General features: G+C 38.5%; 1 protein-coding gene across 5 annotated transcripts in view; it reads left to right on the top strand.

Annotated features, from left to right (window-relative positions):
* Positions 1-16249, top strand: part of TINAG (tubulointerstitial nephritis antigen) — a 140110-nt gene that overhangs the window by 11380 nt on the left and 112481 nt on the right. For all 5 annotated transcript variants that reach the window (XM_065913223.1, XM_065913219.1, XM_065913221.1 and 2 more), the window contains exons 2-4: positions 287-350; positions 975-1064; positions 9644-9758. In XM_065913223.1, coding sequence (XP_065769295.1) covers positions 287-350; positions 975-1064; positions 9644-9758 — 269 coding nt within the window. The remainder of the gene's footprint in view (positions 1-286; positions 351-974; positions 1065-9643; positions 9759-16249) is intronic.

The following is a 16249-nucleotide window of genomic DNA, read 5'->3' as shown; positions in this document are numbered from 1 at the left end:
TTTTGAGTGTGTTTAGTGATTAATACCTCAGTAATCTAGTTTTTATGCTTTACAAATCCTCTCAGTTGGAACAAATACACAGAGCAAAGATAGAAACTCATGGAGCAGATCCAGAAAAATTGGATATATAAACCCTGACAAAAACCCCACATAGATTTCTGTCAGATTGGCACCAAATATTTTTGCATATTTGAAAAAGCTAAACAAAATTTTAGAGTACTTGTTATGTGAATACATTTTATTAATCAATTTAGAATTTTGATTTGTTTACATGTTATGTTGACAGGCTGCTACAGAGATGGTCAATATTATGAAGAAGGATCAGTAATTAAAGAAAACTGCAATTCCTGGTAATGAATTTAAGTGGCACAGAACTGAATTCTACTGTCTGTGTATGTTTTCTTCAAATAAAAGGAATATCTGTGAAACAAAACATATGTTTAAATACAGATACACAGAATCATAAGATATCACATATCAGTAGTCTTTATGAGCATATTTAATTTTAATAGATGTGTAAAATCTACACATGAATATTTCTTTTGAGTTTGATGTTTGTGACAGTGCATTAAGCATATCTATTAATTACAAACATTTTGATATACTATAGGCAAATCAAATCATGTTTCCTTGAGCACAGTAACTAAATATATTATAATCAGACTGCCTTAAAATGATTATCCTGCAGAAAATTTCCAATTACACATACTGAATCTGCTGTCTTCATTGTCATCTATTTTCAGACTTCAATGACTGAGTGGTCATTTCATTCATTAACTGCCTGGAGTAAAAGATGTTGCGTTGTAGCGTAGTTAATGTGTTGTGATTTGATTTTGTCAAGAATTAAATGATCATACAGTTAACATTAACCAAAAATATATTTTATACCTTAACAAAGTGCAACTCTTGGTACTAATTTTGTAAATGTACTCCTAAAAGGCCAAGTCACTTTCATAATGTTTGTATTTTTACAGCACATGCTCAGGACAGCAGTGGAAATGTTCCCAGCATGTATGCCTTGTTCAACCAGGATTAATTGAACATGTCAATAAAGGAGACTATGGGTGAGAAAAATTTTGCTTTCTGGGATTTTTGGTGACCACCTCCCTGTTACCCCTCAGGTTTCAAACAATACAGTTCCTATCACTTACCTGCAAAAAAGATCATTCTTAAAAAAAAAACCAAAACAGAGTGTGAGAGAAATGGAGAGGGAGATAGAAAGACATGTGAAATTGGAATACACAGAGGTAAATGTCAAACAACTAAAAATTAAAATGTACAAAGGAGAAATATGGAGCATGGTCTTAAATTATTCAAGAAGGAGCAGTGTCATGGTATGAGTGAGGTGTGTAGGAGGAAGTTTAGTTTAAATAAGTAGTCAGACAAAATCAGGAAGTAGCAAACTGATTCATTGATGTTTATCTTCTTTCCTTCCACATCTGCCCTGGCCTAGCCAATCACAGGCTCAAGCTATCCTGTGCAGAATCTTACCTTAAGAGAGTAGTATTTTATCTTGCGGATTCCCCAGAAGACCAGTCCATCTAGACAGTTTCACTGAGATGACTGATATCTGGCCAATTTCACTCACAGTTGAGTCAAAAGAAAGGTCAGGCCATTTTACTTTGCTAATAAACAAAAACTTGGGCTGATTGACAAAATAACTGATGCTCTGATAAATTAGCAAAGTCACTTTTCCACTTACATAGAAGGAATAAAGAAAAAATGCCAACACTGGCTTTCTTTACAGAACTGAAAGGAAGAGGGATGGTGGGATGGTTTCTGCCTCAGGATTTCTCTACCCTTGATAACATTTTCCACCTTCAGGAAAAGATTTCATTTGAAAAGATCTATTGTCTAGCAACTAAAAAAGTGAAGTCATCCTCAAACGAATTTTTTAAAACTAAAAATATAATTCTCCCCACACTTAAGCTGTATGTTTCCCAGCACAATGGGACACTAATTTTCAATGTATCCTGAGTGTTTTCTTGGAAGACATGAAAGACAGCAGTCACATTTGTTGATATTAATATTCTCAAACCATTTTAAACTCCTCTGTGTGTGTGTTTCACCAATATTTTAGGTGATAATATGATGACATTTTAAGTATTTCAAGGGAAAATCAATTATTTCCCATGGCTAAGTGATATTTAAATTATTAAAAGAATATGAGAGTATGTGTCATCATGAGAGATTATCTGAATCAGGTTCCTAAAAGGATTCAAATGCTTGACCTAACAAACACACACTTCCAGGAAGCCAAGATAAGCAACCAACCTTTCTGCTGTCACAGAACCCAAGAGAAACCACCACCTAAAGCAATGTGGAAAGAAAGTCATATAAAAGACTAGATCTGTTGGGAATGCTATCTCCCTTGGAAAGAAGAACTTTTCCATCATTTGTTTACTGTTGAGAGTGCTCTAGGAATATTTCAGAGGCATGGGCCTTACCTTTTAGTAGCAAACATAGATGACTCAAAAAAGAAAAAAAAAAAGGTGATATAGAATTGCAGAAAAAGAAAATATACACAGACAAAAGGGGAAAAAAGAGGAGTATCGCTGATCGCCCTGCTTGTGGCGCCAATTGTCTTGCTGTATCCCACTGTGCACAATGTTCGTTGAATCCAGGGTAGGCAAGGCACAAGCTAAGAGGCTGGAAAGAGACTCGAGGAACCGTAGGAACTTCAGACACATTTATTCTCTCCTGGTGGGCACGGCAGCCATAACACGGCTGGCTCAGCAGACATACTGCAGTTCTGCCCCCTCCTAACTGACCCAGTGGACACAGCCATGAGGCAGCAGTAACTCCCCCTACTTTATGGGTAGAGCTCACATATATGCACACTGCACACAACTCGCGACTAACAGAGTACCTCATGACGAGCATGTGCAGTGCTATAAGTGATTTCAGCTGTCACACACTCATTGTTTACAAAATGTGGGGCAAGAGAGCCTGAACATGCCATCTTGGCCAATTTGCTCTCTCCCCACACTCCACCCCTTTCAAGGTCTCTCACCTCACATTCTATGTGCCGTCCATCTGTGACATTCCCTTGGCCAGTAACACTGACCCTTGGATTTACATCTTGCAACAGCAGTAGCTACAACAGCAAACAGTTACATCCCTAACACATAGCAAAGCCCAACACCAGGTATCACTTGGGACTCATGTTGCAGTCCTTGCCCTCATGGGGCTAGAAGAGTTACCCACTGCGTGTGGAGTGCCTTTATCTTCCACGGCCAAGTCTAGTCCACCATCTGTCCTTGTGAGATTGTGGGAGAGCCTCCGTAGGGGCAACTCCACTCCTGCGGAAATTTTATTAAGGACACACAAAACCCCCAAGAGGCACCAGGCCCACCCCTCAAGGTAGGGACCTTTTGTGGTGTTCACAGTCCACCCACATGATTACACTTTTCTAAGTCTGAGGACATGGCCTTTACAGTACACCTCCCCATAATTAGCCCACATTCGCATCTGCATAACCCAGAGGGGACGCCTGCTAGCTCAGGCCCCCTGTGGGTTCTTTGCACTTTCAAAATGGCGTCCTGCGTGCCGCCTCTCTACTTCTCTCCGTGAAGTGAAGTGAAGTGAAGTCGCTCAGTCATGTCCGACTCTTAGCGACCCCGTGGATTGTAGCCTACCAGGCTCCTCTGTCCTTGGGATTTTCCAGGAAAGAGGACTGGAGTGGGGTTGCCATTTCCTTCTCCAGGGCTTCTCTCAGTAAGGACCTGCAAAACCTCTCAGGTGCCGGGCCCACTCCGTGTCCCAGAGTCACAAAAGCCATGCTTCCAAGTGTTTCCTGTGCGTTTGCTGAGCCTGCTTACCCAAGTCGGCCAACTCCACTTGAGTATATGGTCGGTATGTCATAAACTCAGTCACATTGGGGTCCCTTGAGGATACCCCCATCCCACCTTAGCCTTCGGTTGCTCATGCTTCACTTTTTCTTCCCTGTTGCACAATAGGCCTCGCTGCCAAGCGGGGACCGACGGTCTCATGACGTTCATCATCACTGTCACTTACCGCCTCACTGTCAGGGATGCTGGCTTCTTCAGGGCCACGGGGTTCTTGCTCTAACACCAATATACGCTGCTCTAATTCTTCCAAGTGTCTCTACATTGCACACCGGTGTGGCATCACAGAGAGCACTATCAGTATTTGCCTTCAGGGCAGTCAGGAAAACCCACCCCACAGTGCCAAGCACTTCCTGCCTCCTTGTTTGACAAATGGGGACTCGCTGCCTGTAATGCCTTTTCAACAGTATCCAGTGAACCATCCAGTCCCAGTCTTCCACGGGAGCCCATGTCAAGAGAACAGAGGCCACACAGTACCATATGCTATCTGGTGGCCACTGGCTTGCTCCATCTAGTGGAGCCTCAGACTCCCCTACCCGCTGGGTATCCTGCTGACAATGCCAGTTGTATCGCTGATTTGTGATGCCAATTGTCTTGCTGTATCTCACTGTGTACACTGCTCATTGAACCCAGGGAAGGCAAGCCGTGAGTTAAGAGGCTGGAAGGGGACTTGAGGGGCCCCAGGAACTGCAGGCACGTTTATTCTCTGCTATAACACAGCCTCTCTCTTGGCCGGTTGAGCAGCCATAGCAGTATTCTCTCCTGGCTGATGCAGCAGCCATACAATTCTCTCCTCTTGTGACTGATCCAACAGACACAGCCGTGACACCACAGTAATCCCCCCCACTTTATGGGTGGAGCTCACATATATGTGTACCGCACACTACCCATGACCATGCGAGTACCTCGTGACATGCATGTGCGGTGCTATAAATGATCTCTGCTGTTACATACTCACTGTTTACAAAACATGGGTCGAGAGAGCCTGAACACACCATCTTGACCAGTTTGCTCTCTGCCTACAAGAGGTAAGTAAAAGAGATGAGTGATGAAGAAAAGGGCTAACACTAAAATCATTTACCAGGGAAGAAAAAGACAGAGTGTAGAAAGTCCTTGAATTTAAAAGAAAGTTCTAATTCTCAGATATTTACTGTTTCTGATGTTCAAGTTGCTTTCTTGTGTGAAAATGAAATCATTTTATATCATTCAGTGTCTATTTTAGGCTCCTTTAAAAATAACCTACAGGCAAATATATGCAGCCTTTGCTTTAAAGCATTTATTTCTGGCATCTTGGTAGGATCTAGATCCAAGCCTTTATTCATTCTGCATAACCTACTTTGGTGCTTATTTATTCCTTGTATTATGTTTTCATGCAATTAATATTAACAAAACATGTGTTTCCCTTTTGGCACTGCTGAGGATACAAATAAATAATGTCTTACAGGAATTTACAATCCAGCTGAGGAGTCCACATGTCATAGCTTTGTAAAAGGGTTTATAATGAGAGGGCTGTTATAAATCCCAAATTCGTAGCACAAGTGATAACCAGCAAGTTAGAACGAAGGGAGAAAGAGACAGTCTCAGTTATCTGATGCTGTGTAACAAAATCACTTCGGAATTTAGTAGCTTAAAACCACAAACTTTATTTATTTATTTATTATTAAGAGTTCTCTTTATTTTGGCCACACCTTGCCGCATATGGGATTTCTTTAAAAATTAATTTATTTTTTATTGAAGGATAATTGCTTAACAGAATTTTGCTGTTTTCTGTCAAACCGCAACATGAATCAACCATAGGTATACCTATATCTCCTCCCTTTTGAAACTCCCTCCCATCTCCCTCCCCACTGATACGGTATCATAGAAACTTAACTTACATTACCATATGTAAAATAGGTAGCCAACGGGAATTTGCTGTATGGCTCAGGAAACTCAAACATGGGCATAAGCTTTATTTATTTATTTTCTTTTTTTATTAAATTAATTAATTTATTTTAATTGGAAGCTAATTACTTTACAATATTGTGGTGGTTTTTGCCATACATTGACATGGAAGCAACCTAGGTGTCCATTGGCAGATGAATGGATAAGAAAACTGTGGTACACATACACAATGGAATATTACTCAGCTATTAAAAAGAATGCATTTGAATCAGTTCTAATGAGGTGGATGAAACTTGAGCTTATCATAGAGAGTGAAGTAAGTCAGAAAGAAAAACACCAATACAGTATATTAACACATATGTATGGAATTTAGAAATATGGTAACGATGACCCTATATGCGAGACAGCAAAAGAGACACAGATGTAAAGGAACAGACTGTTGGACTCTGTGGGAGAAGGTGAGGGTGGGATGATCTGGGAGAATAGCATTATGTGTATTATCATAAGTGAGGTAGATCACCAGTCCAGGTTTGATGCATGAGACAGGGTGCTCAGGGCTGGTGCACTGGGATGACCCTGAGAGATGGGATGGGGGGGGGGTGGTTCAGGGTGGGGAACACATGTACACCCATGGCTTCATTTTTACGTTCACATCAGCATACAGGATGGGCTTAGCTGAGGCTCTTTTCCTCATCTTTCCTTGGGTTACTCATGTGTCCACAGACATCTGGAGCCTTAGCTGGGTTGCACTGTCTAGGTGGCCTCCCTCCCATGGCTGGTGGTTGGTGCTGGTTGTTGGGGACCCACATGTCTCCAGGAGGACAGCCTTGTCATCTTCATATAATGACAGTGTTCAAGCAGGACACGAGTGGAGGCTAGAAATGGCTCCTTCAGAGGCCAAGGCTTGACATCTTCACATTGCCAGTTTCACTGCTTTCTACTGAGCAGAGCAAATCATCAGGCCAGCTCTTTCAACAGTTGGAGAAATGAACTCCATTTCTTAATGGGAAGAGTCACAAAGAATTTGTGTCCATTTTTAATCTATCATATCTCTAAACCTGATTTTTTATTATGAACTCAATGTCTAGTCTATTGAATAAGTTGGTCCTGATTTCTCAATAATGTGTCAAATCAACAATACCCCAAACTAGAAAGATTAGCCCTTGACTGGTTACTGGCAGCTCCCTCTACTTTGTCAACTAAGCCAGACTATCTGAAGTTAGTTTCAGGCTTTTTCCCTCTTCACTCTCAGTCACTGTGCTCTTATTTTTCTCACAAAGCTTATTTTAGAAATTTACTTCCTTATTTCGATGCTATATTCTAGTGCATTTCTTGATCAAGCCTAGTTTGAAGTGATCTGAGTTTTTCTTTTGTTTCCAGCTTATTGAAACCTCAAACCAATCCTTTATACTTTCATGGCTGTCCTTCTAAAACAAAGCTTTGCTTCTGTCACTCTTGTTCTTGAAAACTCTTCAATGACACTCCATTGCTTTAGAATATAATTATGCTCCTCTGCATAAATGACAATTTGGCCCAAATGCTTTACCGCCTCATCATTTACACTCTTTCAGCCTGTCTTTCTGGTCTCTCTCATAGTTTAAGCATTACATATCTCCTTTTCACTAAATGAGCTTCCCAATTTCAAATCTGCTTTGCTCCAGAGTTGCCTTTGTTTAGAATAAATTCTATCTTCTCCCACGTCTGGCCACCTAACTCATTCTCATTCTTCTAGGATGAGCACTGAAAAGTCACTGTCTGTAAAAAATTGTTCTAACTGCTTCAGGCAGAGTTATGTTTCAATTCTCTACTCTGATCAGGATTTGACCTGCTGCTAATAAATAACACAAACTGAAGTCATTTCTCTCTTTGTCATTTTTTAGGGTATGAAATTCTTGAAGGTTGAGAATTTTATTTATTTCTATGTTCCCAGTGTTTATTGAAGAATATGATTGATAAATTAAGAAGGTTCAGTAAATGCTAACTTGGAACCTGATGACAGACATAGAGAGCAGATTTGTGGTTGCCAAGCAGGAGCAGGATAGGGGAGAGATGGATTGGGAGTTTGGAGTTAGTAGATGCAAACTGTTACATATGGAATGGATAACGACAAAGTTCTACTGTGTAGCACAGGGAAATATATTTATTATCTTGGAATAAACCATAATAGAATTTTTCTTTTTTTAGAAAATATTTATGTGTAAAAATATTTTAAATATTTCTTTAATATTTAAATTTCTTTTTTAAAAAAGGTATATAATATACAGTGTTTCCTGGGGGTTCAGCGGTAAAGAATCTGCCTGCCAGTGCAGGAAATGAGGGTTTGATTCCTGGGTTGGGAAGATAACCTGGAGAAAGAAATGGCCACCCACTCTAGTACTATTGCCTGGGAAACCCCATGGGCAGAGGAGCCTGGTGGGTTACAGCCTATGGGGTCACAAAAGAGTCAGACATGACTTAGTGACTAAACAACAACAACACACACACACATACACACATACACACATGCACGTGTGTGTGTGCACCTATACATATACTTAAATGTATAGAAATAGTACCTACTCTCACTCTGTTTGATAAACTCTAATATTTCCTATTTTTCCCCCATATTCTATCTTTTAAAATATTGATCCCCGTTTACTAAATTGAATGATTAATTAAAAGACTCACAGATATCTCAATATTTGAAGACTACTAGTGTGGAGCACCAAAAGCATGCTTTACTGACATCATGATTTTGCCTAAGGCTGGTCCTGGTAGTCTCTTAAATAAAGGCTGCAGTATCTAATATATTCAGAAATTTCCTTATTGAAATTCCTTGGATGATGGACATTATATTTAAAAACTGTGGCTCAAAGTTGCTTAAGGTTTTATAAACTAACAGATCTTATGAAAGAAAAGCATTAACTTGTCAGGCATATTATTGAAAATTAAGTTGTATCTTGAATCATTCCTTAGACCCTTTCACATTATAAGCAGTTTTGGGGATAAACACAGCAGGATAAAGTTTAGTTTTGACTTAAGTACTGAAAATATATTGCCCTCAATTTGTAGCTAATTCAAACAACATTGATTAAATTATTTTCATCCTTTTCTGATTAAATTAATCAAACCTGATTAAATTACTTTTCATCTTTTTTCATTTGTCATCTCCTATCATCTCTTAAGGAATTTTCTTCAAATATCAACATAAGATTTTGAAAACAAACCTTCCTTTCCTATGTAAGGCATGAAATATGTTTCTAGAAAAGTATGTGCTGTTTTGTTATCTAATTTTACATCAATTGAATTCATATTGTTGTTAATAATGACTAAGATTACTGGGCACTTAACACAAATTAACTCATTTATATGTAATAGACTATTTTAATATTTAAATAAAATATTTCAATAAAATTAATTAGCATTGCTATAATCTTTTAAAGTGTAAATATTTAGTCTTCAATTTTTCATGAATACTTCTTTTTACACAGTCAACTTGTTTTCAAATCTAAATTATAAATAAAACATTACCTTATTTAACCTTTAAATACATTCCTGAAGGTTCAAGCTTCTTTCTAAAATGCATTTAATGATTTTTAAAAGAAACTACATATATTGGCCTTTTACTAAAATCACTTCACCATAAGTAGAGATTTCATATTCTTAAATTTAGTCTGTGTTGATACAGCCTTAGTTTCCTCATATGAGTTATTTAAATCATTGACATAGACCTAATTTAAGAAGAGTGATACATTTCCATATTAGAGTGATCAATAATGCATCATTAATATAACAAATATCTAGGTCTCAGTAATGGTTCCAATTTTGTCAGACTTGCTTCTGTATAATTTCAGAAAAACACATGAACCTGTATTGATGAAAGTGACATCATATAACCTGTACCTGTTTTTTCTCTTTCATTTGTAAGGCAGATGGACAGCCCAGAACTATAGCCAGTTCTGGGGAATGACATTAGAGGAGGGTTTCAAATACCGCCTTGGCACCCTACCACCCAGCCCCCTGCTTCTGAGCATGAACGAAGTGACTGTAAGTATTTGCTCAGTTTGATTCATGTATATGTGTGTTTGTGTAAGTATGTTCATAGGTGCATTTAAAGCAATTTTTAAAATTAATTTTCACTGGAGTATAGTTTCTTTACAATATTGTGTTAGTTTCTACTATACAGCAAAGTGAATCAGCTATAATTATACATATGCTCAGGCATTCAGAGATGTCTGACTTTTTGTGACCCTTTGGACTGTAGCCCACCAGGCTGTACTGTCCTTGAGATTTTTCAGGTGAGAATATTGGAGTGGGTTGTCATTTCTTCTTCCAGGGAAACTTCCTGACCCAGAGATCAAATCCACGTCTCCTGTGTCTCCTGTATTGCAGGGGAATTCTTTACCACTGAGACATAGGGGAAGCCCACAGTTACATATCCTCTTCTTTGGATTTCCTTCCTGTCTAGGTCACACAGAGCATTGAGTGGAGTTCACTCTGCTATACAATAGGTTCTCATTAGTTATCTATCTACACACAGGATCAATAGTGTATATGTCAAAATCCGTCTCCCAAATTCTCTTCCACTCCACTCCCTTTCCCCTCTTGGTCTCCATACGTTCGTTCTCTCTGTCTCTGTCTCTATATCTGCTTTGCAAATAAGATCATTTAAAATAACCAAAAGAGTGAGTTTTGAGCATTCTGAGATAATTTTGTCATATTAAAAAAAAAAAAAACCTTTCCACAAAATGGTTGTTACTCCCCTCAAAATTTTCATGTGGACTTTGAAAGTTCACTAATATCAATTAGATATAGTCTCTTCAAAAATGATTGTGTGTGCATTTACACTGATAATCATTTCAGGGAAATTCATGTTTCTGATAACTGGCTTTCCAGAGACTCAGTGCTTTAAGCAAGTCATTAATTGTCCTTATTTATCTTTTTTTAAGTAAACTTAGTTATTTTGTGAATTCATCAAAACAGAGTTTTGATGGCTCCCTTGGATTCTCCATTATGAAATAAAAAAAAATGCCAGTAACTGCAGATGAGTGTGCTTTGATGATTAATAAAGTTTATCTTCAAAAATCCTCACATTTTTCATTTAAAGAACACCTTCAAACTTTGCCTGACAAGCTGGCAAACTCCTTCATGAAGTTGCCACTTTTCCTAACGCCTTTGTGCTCTGTACTACTGAATTAGTTTTCCCTTTCGTTCCTGAGAGGTGTTATCTTCTGATCATAGGCGTCTTGAATAAAGAGACTTCTCCTTCTCTAGTTAACACAAATCTCTAACTTAGAGCTGCAGCTTTACCACCTCATGTGTGGACCTCTCAGTTGAGATGTTGATTATATTCAAGGCCTGTTATAAATGCCCAGGGCATTTGTATTTTTTTAAGATTCCACATATAAGTAATATCATAGGATAGTTTTCTTTCTCTGTCTGACTTACTTCAAAAACAAACTTATGGTTACCAAAAGGGAAAGGTGGGAAGGAGGGATAAATTAGGAGTTTGGAATTGGCATATACACATTGTGTGCGTGCCTGTATGGTCCGATTCTTTGCCACCTGTGTCTCTTGCGTCTAGCAGTATCAGGCTGATTCTTTACCACTGAGCTCCCTGGGAAGCCCTTGTATATAAAATAGATAATCAAAAAAGAGTGCTGTATGTCTTGGGGCTTTCCTGGTGGCTCAAATAGTAAGGAATCTATCTGCAATGCAGGAGATTCAGGTTCAATACCTGGGTCAGGAAGATACCCTGAAGAAGGGAACGGTAACCCACTCCAGTATTCTTGCCTGGAGCATTCCATGGATAGAAGAGCCTGGAGGGCTACAGTCCATGAGGTCTCAAAGAGTCACATATGACTGAGGAACTAACACAACACACCCTGTATATCTCAGGGAACTCTAGTCAGTATTCTGTAATAAGCTTCATAGGAAAAGGATCTGAAAAAAGATGAATATTTGCATATAGACAAAATGAATCACTTTGCTCTACACCTAAAACAAACACAACATTGAAAATCAATTATGCTCCAATATAAAATAAAAATTAAATTTAAAAAAGTCCAAAGAACAAATGCCCAGACTGCTAAAGAACGGCCACTTCACTCTGCAATGAAGATGTCAGTTCCTGGCTGTCTGGAAGCTCTCAGCATCTGAGAGCCAGCAGTGCCGCTGTTTGTTGTTGGATGAGTTGTAAATCCACAAGTTTCTCATTAAATGTTTAATGTGCTTTGCTTTCGAAAGATGTAATCCCCTGAGTTATTATTCCAGTTCACATTCAAGTAGCAGACTCTGCTAAATTCTAACTAGTATGCGAAAAGATCATAATAGCTGCCATGGATTGAGTAGTTGTGTGCCAAGCACTCTAGCACTTTCATACATTATCTCATCTAATTCTTGGCTTGATATAGTGAGTACTGTAAATATCTATGTTTTAAAGACAAGAACACTGAGAGAGAGAGAGGCTAAGTCCCACTGAAGTAGAGAGACGCCACCTAGAATGACTTAAATGGCAGAGCCAGGGCTATTACTATTATACTTTTCTGTTCTAGTAGAATTGCTTTACAATGTGTTAGTTTCTGCTATGCAACAACGTGAGTCAGCTATATGTATACATTTATTCTCTCCCTCCTGAGCCTCCCTCCCCTCCCACCTCACCCCTCTAGGTCATCACAGCACTGGACAGAGTTCACTGTGTGTACGAGAAGCAGTTTTCTACTACCTATTTTATACATGTTAGTGCGTATATGTCAATGCTAGTCTCTCAGTTCATCTCACCCACTCCCCACTCTACTGTGTTCACAATTCCTTTCTCTATGTCTTCATCTCTGTTCTTGCCCTGCAGATAGGTTCGGCTGTGGCATTTTTCTAGATTCCATAATATATACATTAATATGCGATATTTTCCTCTTCTTGATTTACTTCACTCTGTATGGCAGACTCTAGTTTCATCCACATCACTACGAATGACCCAATTTTGTTTCTTTTTATATCTGAGTAATACTCCATTGTATATATATATGTACCATGTCTTCTTTATCCATTTATCTGTTGATAGACATCTAAGTTGCTCTATATCATGAGCAGAGCCAGGACTTTAAAAGATCTGTATCCCAAATGGTACTGAGTGTTCCTGTAGAATCAGTTAACTTTGACCCATTCAGGTTCAAAATAGCAAAATGGCTTTTAATCTTGGAACCATATATCTTTCTGAAATGATCAGCTTAGATATATTTCTAATCAGCAAATATGACTCATTGACTACACCTACTTCTGCTTCATTGATGGCACTAAAGCCTTTGGCTGTGTGGATCACAACAAACTGTGAAAAATTCTTAAAGAGATGAGAATACCAGACCACCTTACCTGCCTCCTGAGAAACCTGTACTCAGGTCAAGAAGCAACAGTTAGTACCAGACATGGATCAACAGACTGGTTCATTATTGGGAAGGGAGTACATCAAGGCTGTATATTGTCACTCTGCTTATTTAACTTATATGCTGAATACATGATGCCAAATGCTTGGGTGGATGAAGCACAAACTGGGGTCAAGATTTCCCGGAGAAATATCAATAACCTCAGATATGCAGATGACACCACCCTTGTGGCAGAAAATGAAGAAGAACTAAAGAGCCTCTTAATGAAGGTGAAGGAGGAGAGTGAAAAACTGTCTTAAAACTCAACATTCAGAAAACTAAGATCATGGCATCCAGTCCCATCACTTTATGGCCAATAGATGGGGAAACAATGGAAACAGTGACAGACTGTATTTTCTTGGGATCCAAAATCACTGCAGATGGTGACTACAGGCATGGAATTAAAAGACACTTGCTCCTTGGAAGAAAAGCTATGGGAAACCTAGACAGTGTGCTGAAAAGCAGAGATATTATTTTACCTACAAGGGTCCCTTTAGTTAAAGCTATGGTTTTTCCAATAGTCATGTGTGCATGTGAGAGTTAGACCATAAAGAAGGCTAAAAACCAAAGAGTTGATGTTTTTTTAACTGTGGCTTTGGAGAAGACTCTTGAGAGTCCCTTAGAGTTCAAGGAGATCAAGCCAGTCAATCCTAAAGGAAATCAATCCTGAATATTCTTTGGAAGGACTGATGTTGAAACGCCAATACTTTGGTCACGGATGAGAAGAACCAACTCATTGGAAAAGATAGTGATGCTGGGAAAGATTGAAGGCAGGAGGAGAAGGAGATGACAGAGGACGAGACGGTTGGTTGGCATCACTGATTCAATGAATATGAGTTTGAGCAATCTTGGGAGATGGTGATGGACAGGGATGCCTGGTGTACTGCAGTCCATGGGGTCGCAGAGTCAAACACAACTGAGTGACTGAACAGCTACAACAGATATATTTTTGGATTTTTTTTCTACAATCAGTAAATTATAATATCTTTAGAGCTTATTATAACTTTGAGTGACTTAATTATATAATCATTGTTTTCTTTTTCATTTTTGTCCTTATCTGGATGAAAAGAGACAGAATTGTTTGGGAAAATAAAACATTCATCCCCGTTATAAGGAATACTTTTCCCTTGCTTCTAGTGAGGGCCCACTAAGTCAAATACTCATTTATGTGTCAATATACATTTTCTCTGAATTCTTTCTAACATATCTTTTGAAGCTCTATTTTCTTGCAACTTAGAGTATTTTATATTCTAGGGGAAATGAGGTACATTTCTTTCCCAGGTTGCCACAGTTTATAGCATAGGAAAAGGAAATCTAATTCTAAATCACTTATTGGCTCCTGGGGATTTGTTTGCATAAAAGTCACTAAAGTGATATTTAAATGAAAAATGATTAGTGCTTTGGGAGAATTTAAATTGCCCAGCACTATGAATTAATGTAATAAAGTTGCCAAGTAATTCCAGGAAGGCAATAAGGAAAATTTGGCTGATCTGTAAGAGTTCTGTTACCCACTTATTATACAAAGCAAGGAAATAGCTTCCCATTTCTAAGGCACAGTAGCTTGAGGGCTGAAGTCTCTTCAAAAAATTTCTGAGTGTTGAAATTGTCCTGATATCTGGTCAAATATTAGAAAATCAGAAACATAACAAGTACTTCAGTGAATAACATGGGATCAAATGAACTGAATTAAAATGATTGCTGCAGAAAGAGGTTTAAAAATAGGCTAATTCTTAGCCTGGTGACTACGTATAATACAAAATACCCCCAATACATCAAATGGACTCTGAATACGGTAGAAATGAATTATTTTGTGTGTGTTTGCTTCTGGATAACTCCCGCTCCCCCACATTTTAAAAATACAATTTTCAACATAGAATGGTGTGTTACATACTAACTGTGCTAACTGGATAGGCAGTTACCAGCAGTTGGGACGGTTCTTCTGAGAACCCTGCATCACCAGCCCAAGGCATGGTGTTTTCCTTGGGCACATTACCTGGATGAGAACTGAGATTGATCATATTCTTTATCTTGAGTGGGAAAGGTGAACGGTGAGTCATTCCTGGTTCCTGGGAAAGCTCTTCTCTTTTCTAGCTGGCTTCTTGGCTTCATGGCTTGATTGAAGCCATTATTCCCATAATATGCCTTCTGAGCTAAGTTAGAGGCTTATCAATAGGTCTTCTATAAAGAGTTCCATGATCATATAAATATGAAAAACCTGGTTAATCTGTATGAATTAATTCAACCCAAATGAATTTTTGTAGACTGCAATGTGTAACAATGAGGAATAGAATATATTAATCATGGGAGGTTAGGATGAATCTAGCTTAAAGATTTTGGTAGCCCTTCCTGGATGACTGTCCTAAGTGTGAGCAGACAAGAGGAAATAAAAACTTATTGCTTCCCCTGGTACAAGCAGACTGAATGAGAGGAAGTGAGAGGGGAAAGAACGAGGCCAAGAGGGTCCTGACTAGACCATGCAGTTCCTTGTTTCGTAGGAAGACTCACTTCTACCCACTTTAGAATTATGTCTAGTGTCAAGTCAAATGACATCGGCTGATCAACCTTTGCCTAACTTTTTCTTAAAGGTGCTTTCTTGAGATTGTTCAAAATAATATCTTGATTGGACAACTCTGTTCCAAATTGTTTTCCTCTAAATTAGATGAACCAACAATTCTCTGTCAGCCTATTGGGACTTTGTGTGCTGTCTTGATAAATTCACAGTGGGACTGATGGGGATCTGGTCTTCAGAAGACCATAGCTCCCTGCAAATTTAAATTCTACCACTTCAGACTTTTTTCTCTTTATGGTAGAAAAACATGTTAGAAACTGTTAAAAACACAGTTAAAACAGGTTAGAAAACACAGAAATTTATTTCAATATTTCTCAACATTTGTGCCATTAGCCATCAATCCTGCAAGGTTTGGAGTAAAGGTGTTCTATCTGTGGTCAAATATATTTGTGAAATGGTGTATCTTTCTTCCAAAGAGTCACACTATTCATTAATATACTGAAGAGAGCTCTTCCTTCATTGGCATTTTTTTGTTACCCCGTGTTTCCTAAACTCATGACATCATAGAACCTTTTCTCCTTTGCTTATAATGATGGCTAATATTCCACAGG

Source organism: Muntiacus reevesi, chromosome 20, assembly GCF_963930625.1.
Source record: "Muntiacus reevesi chromosome 20, mMunRee1.1, whole genome shotgun sequence".
Classification (NCBI taxonomy): Eukaryota; Metazoa; Chordata; class Mammalia; order Artiodactyla; family Cervidae; genus Muntiacus; species Muntiacus reevesi.
This window is presented reverse-complemented; position numbering and strand designations above follow the sequence as displayed.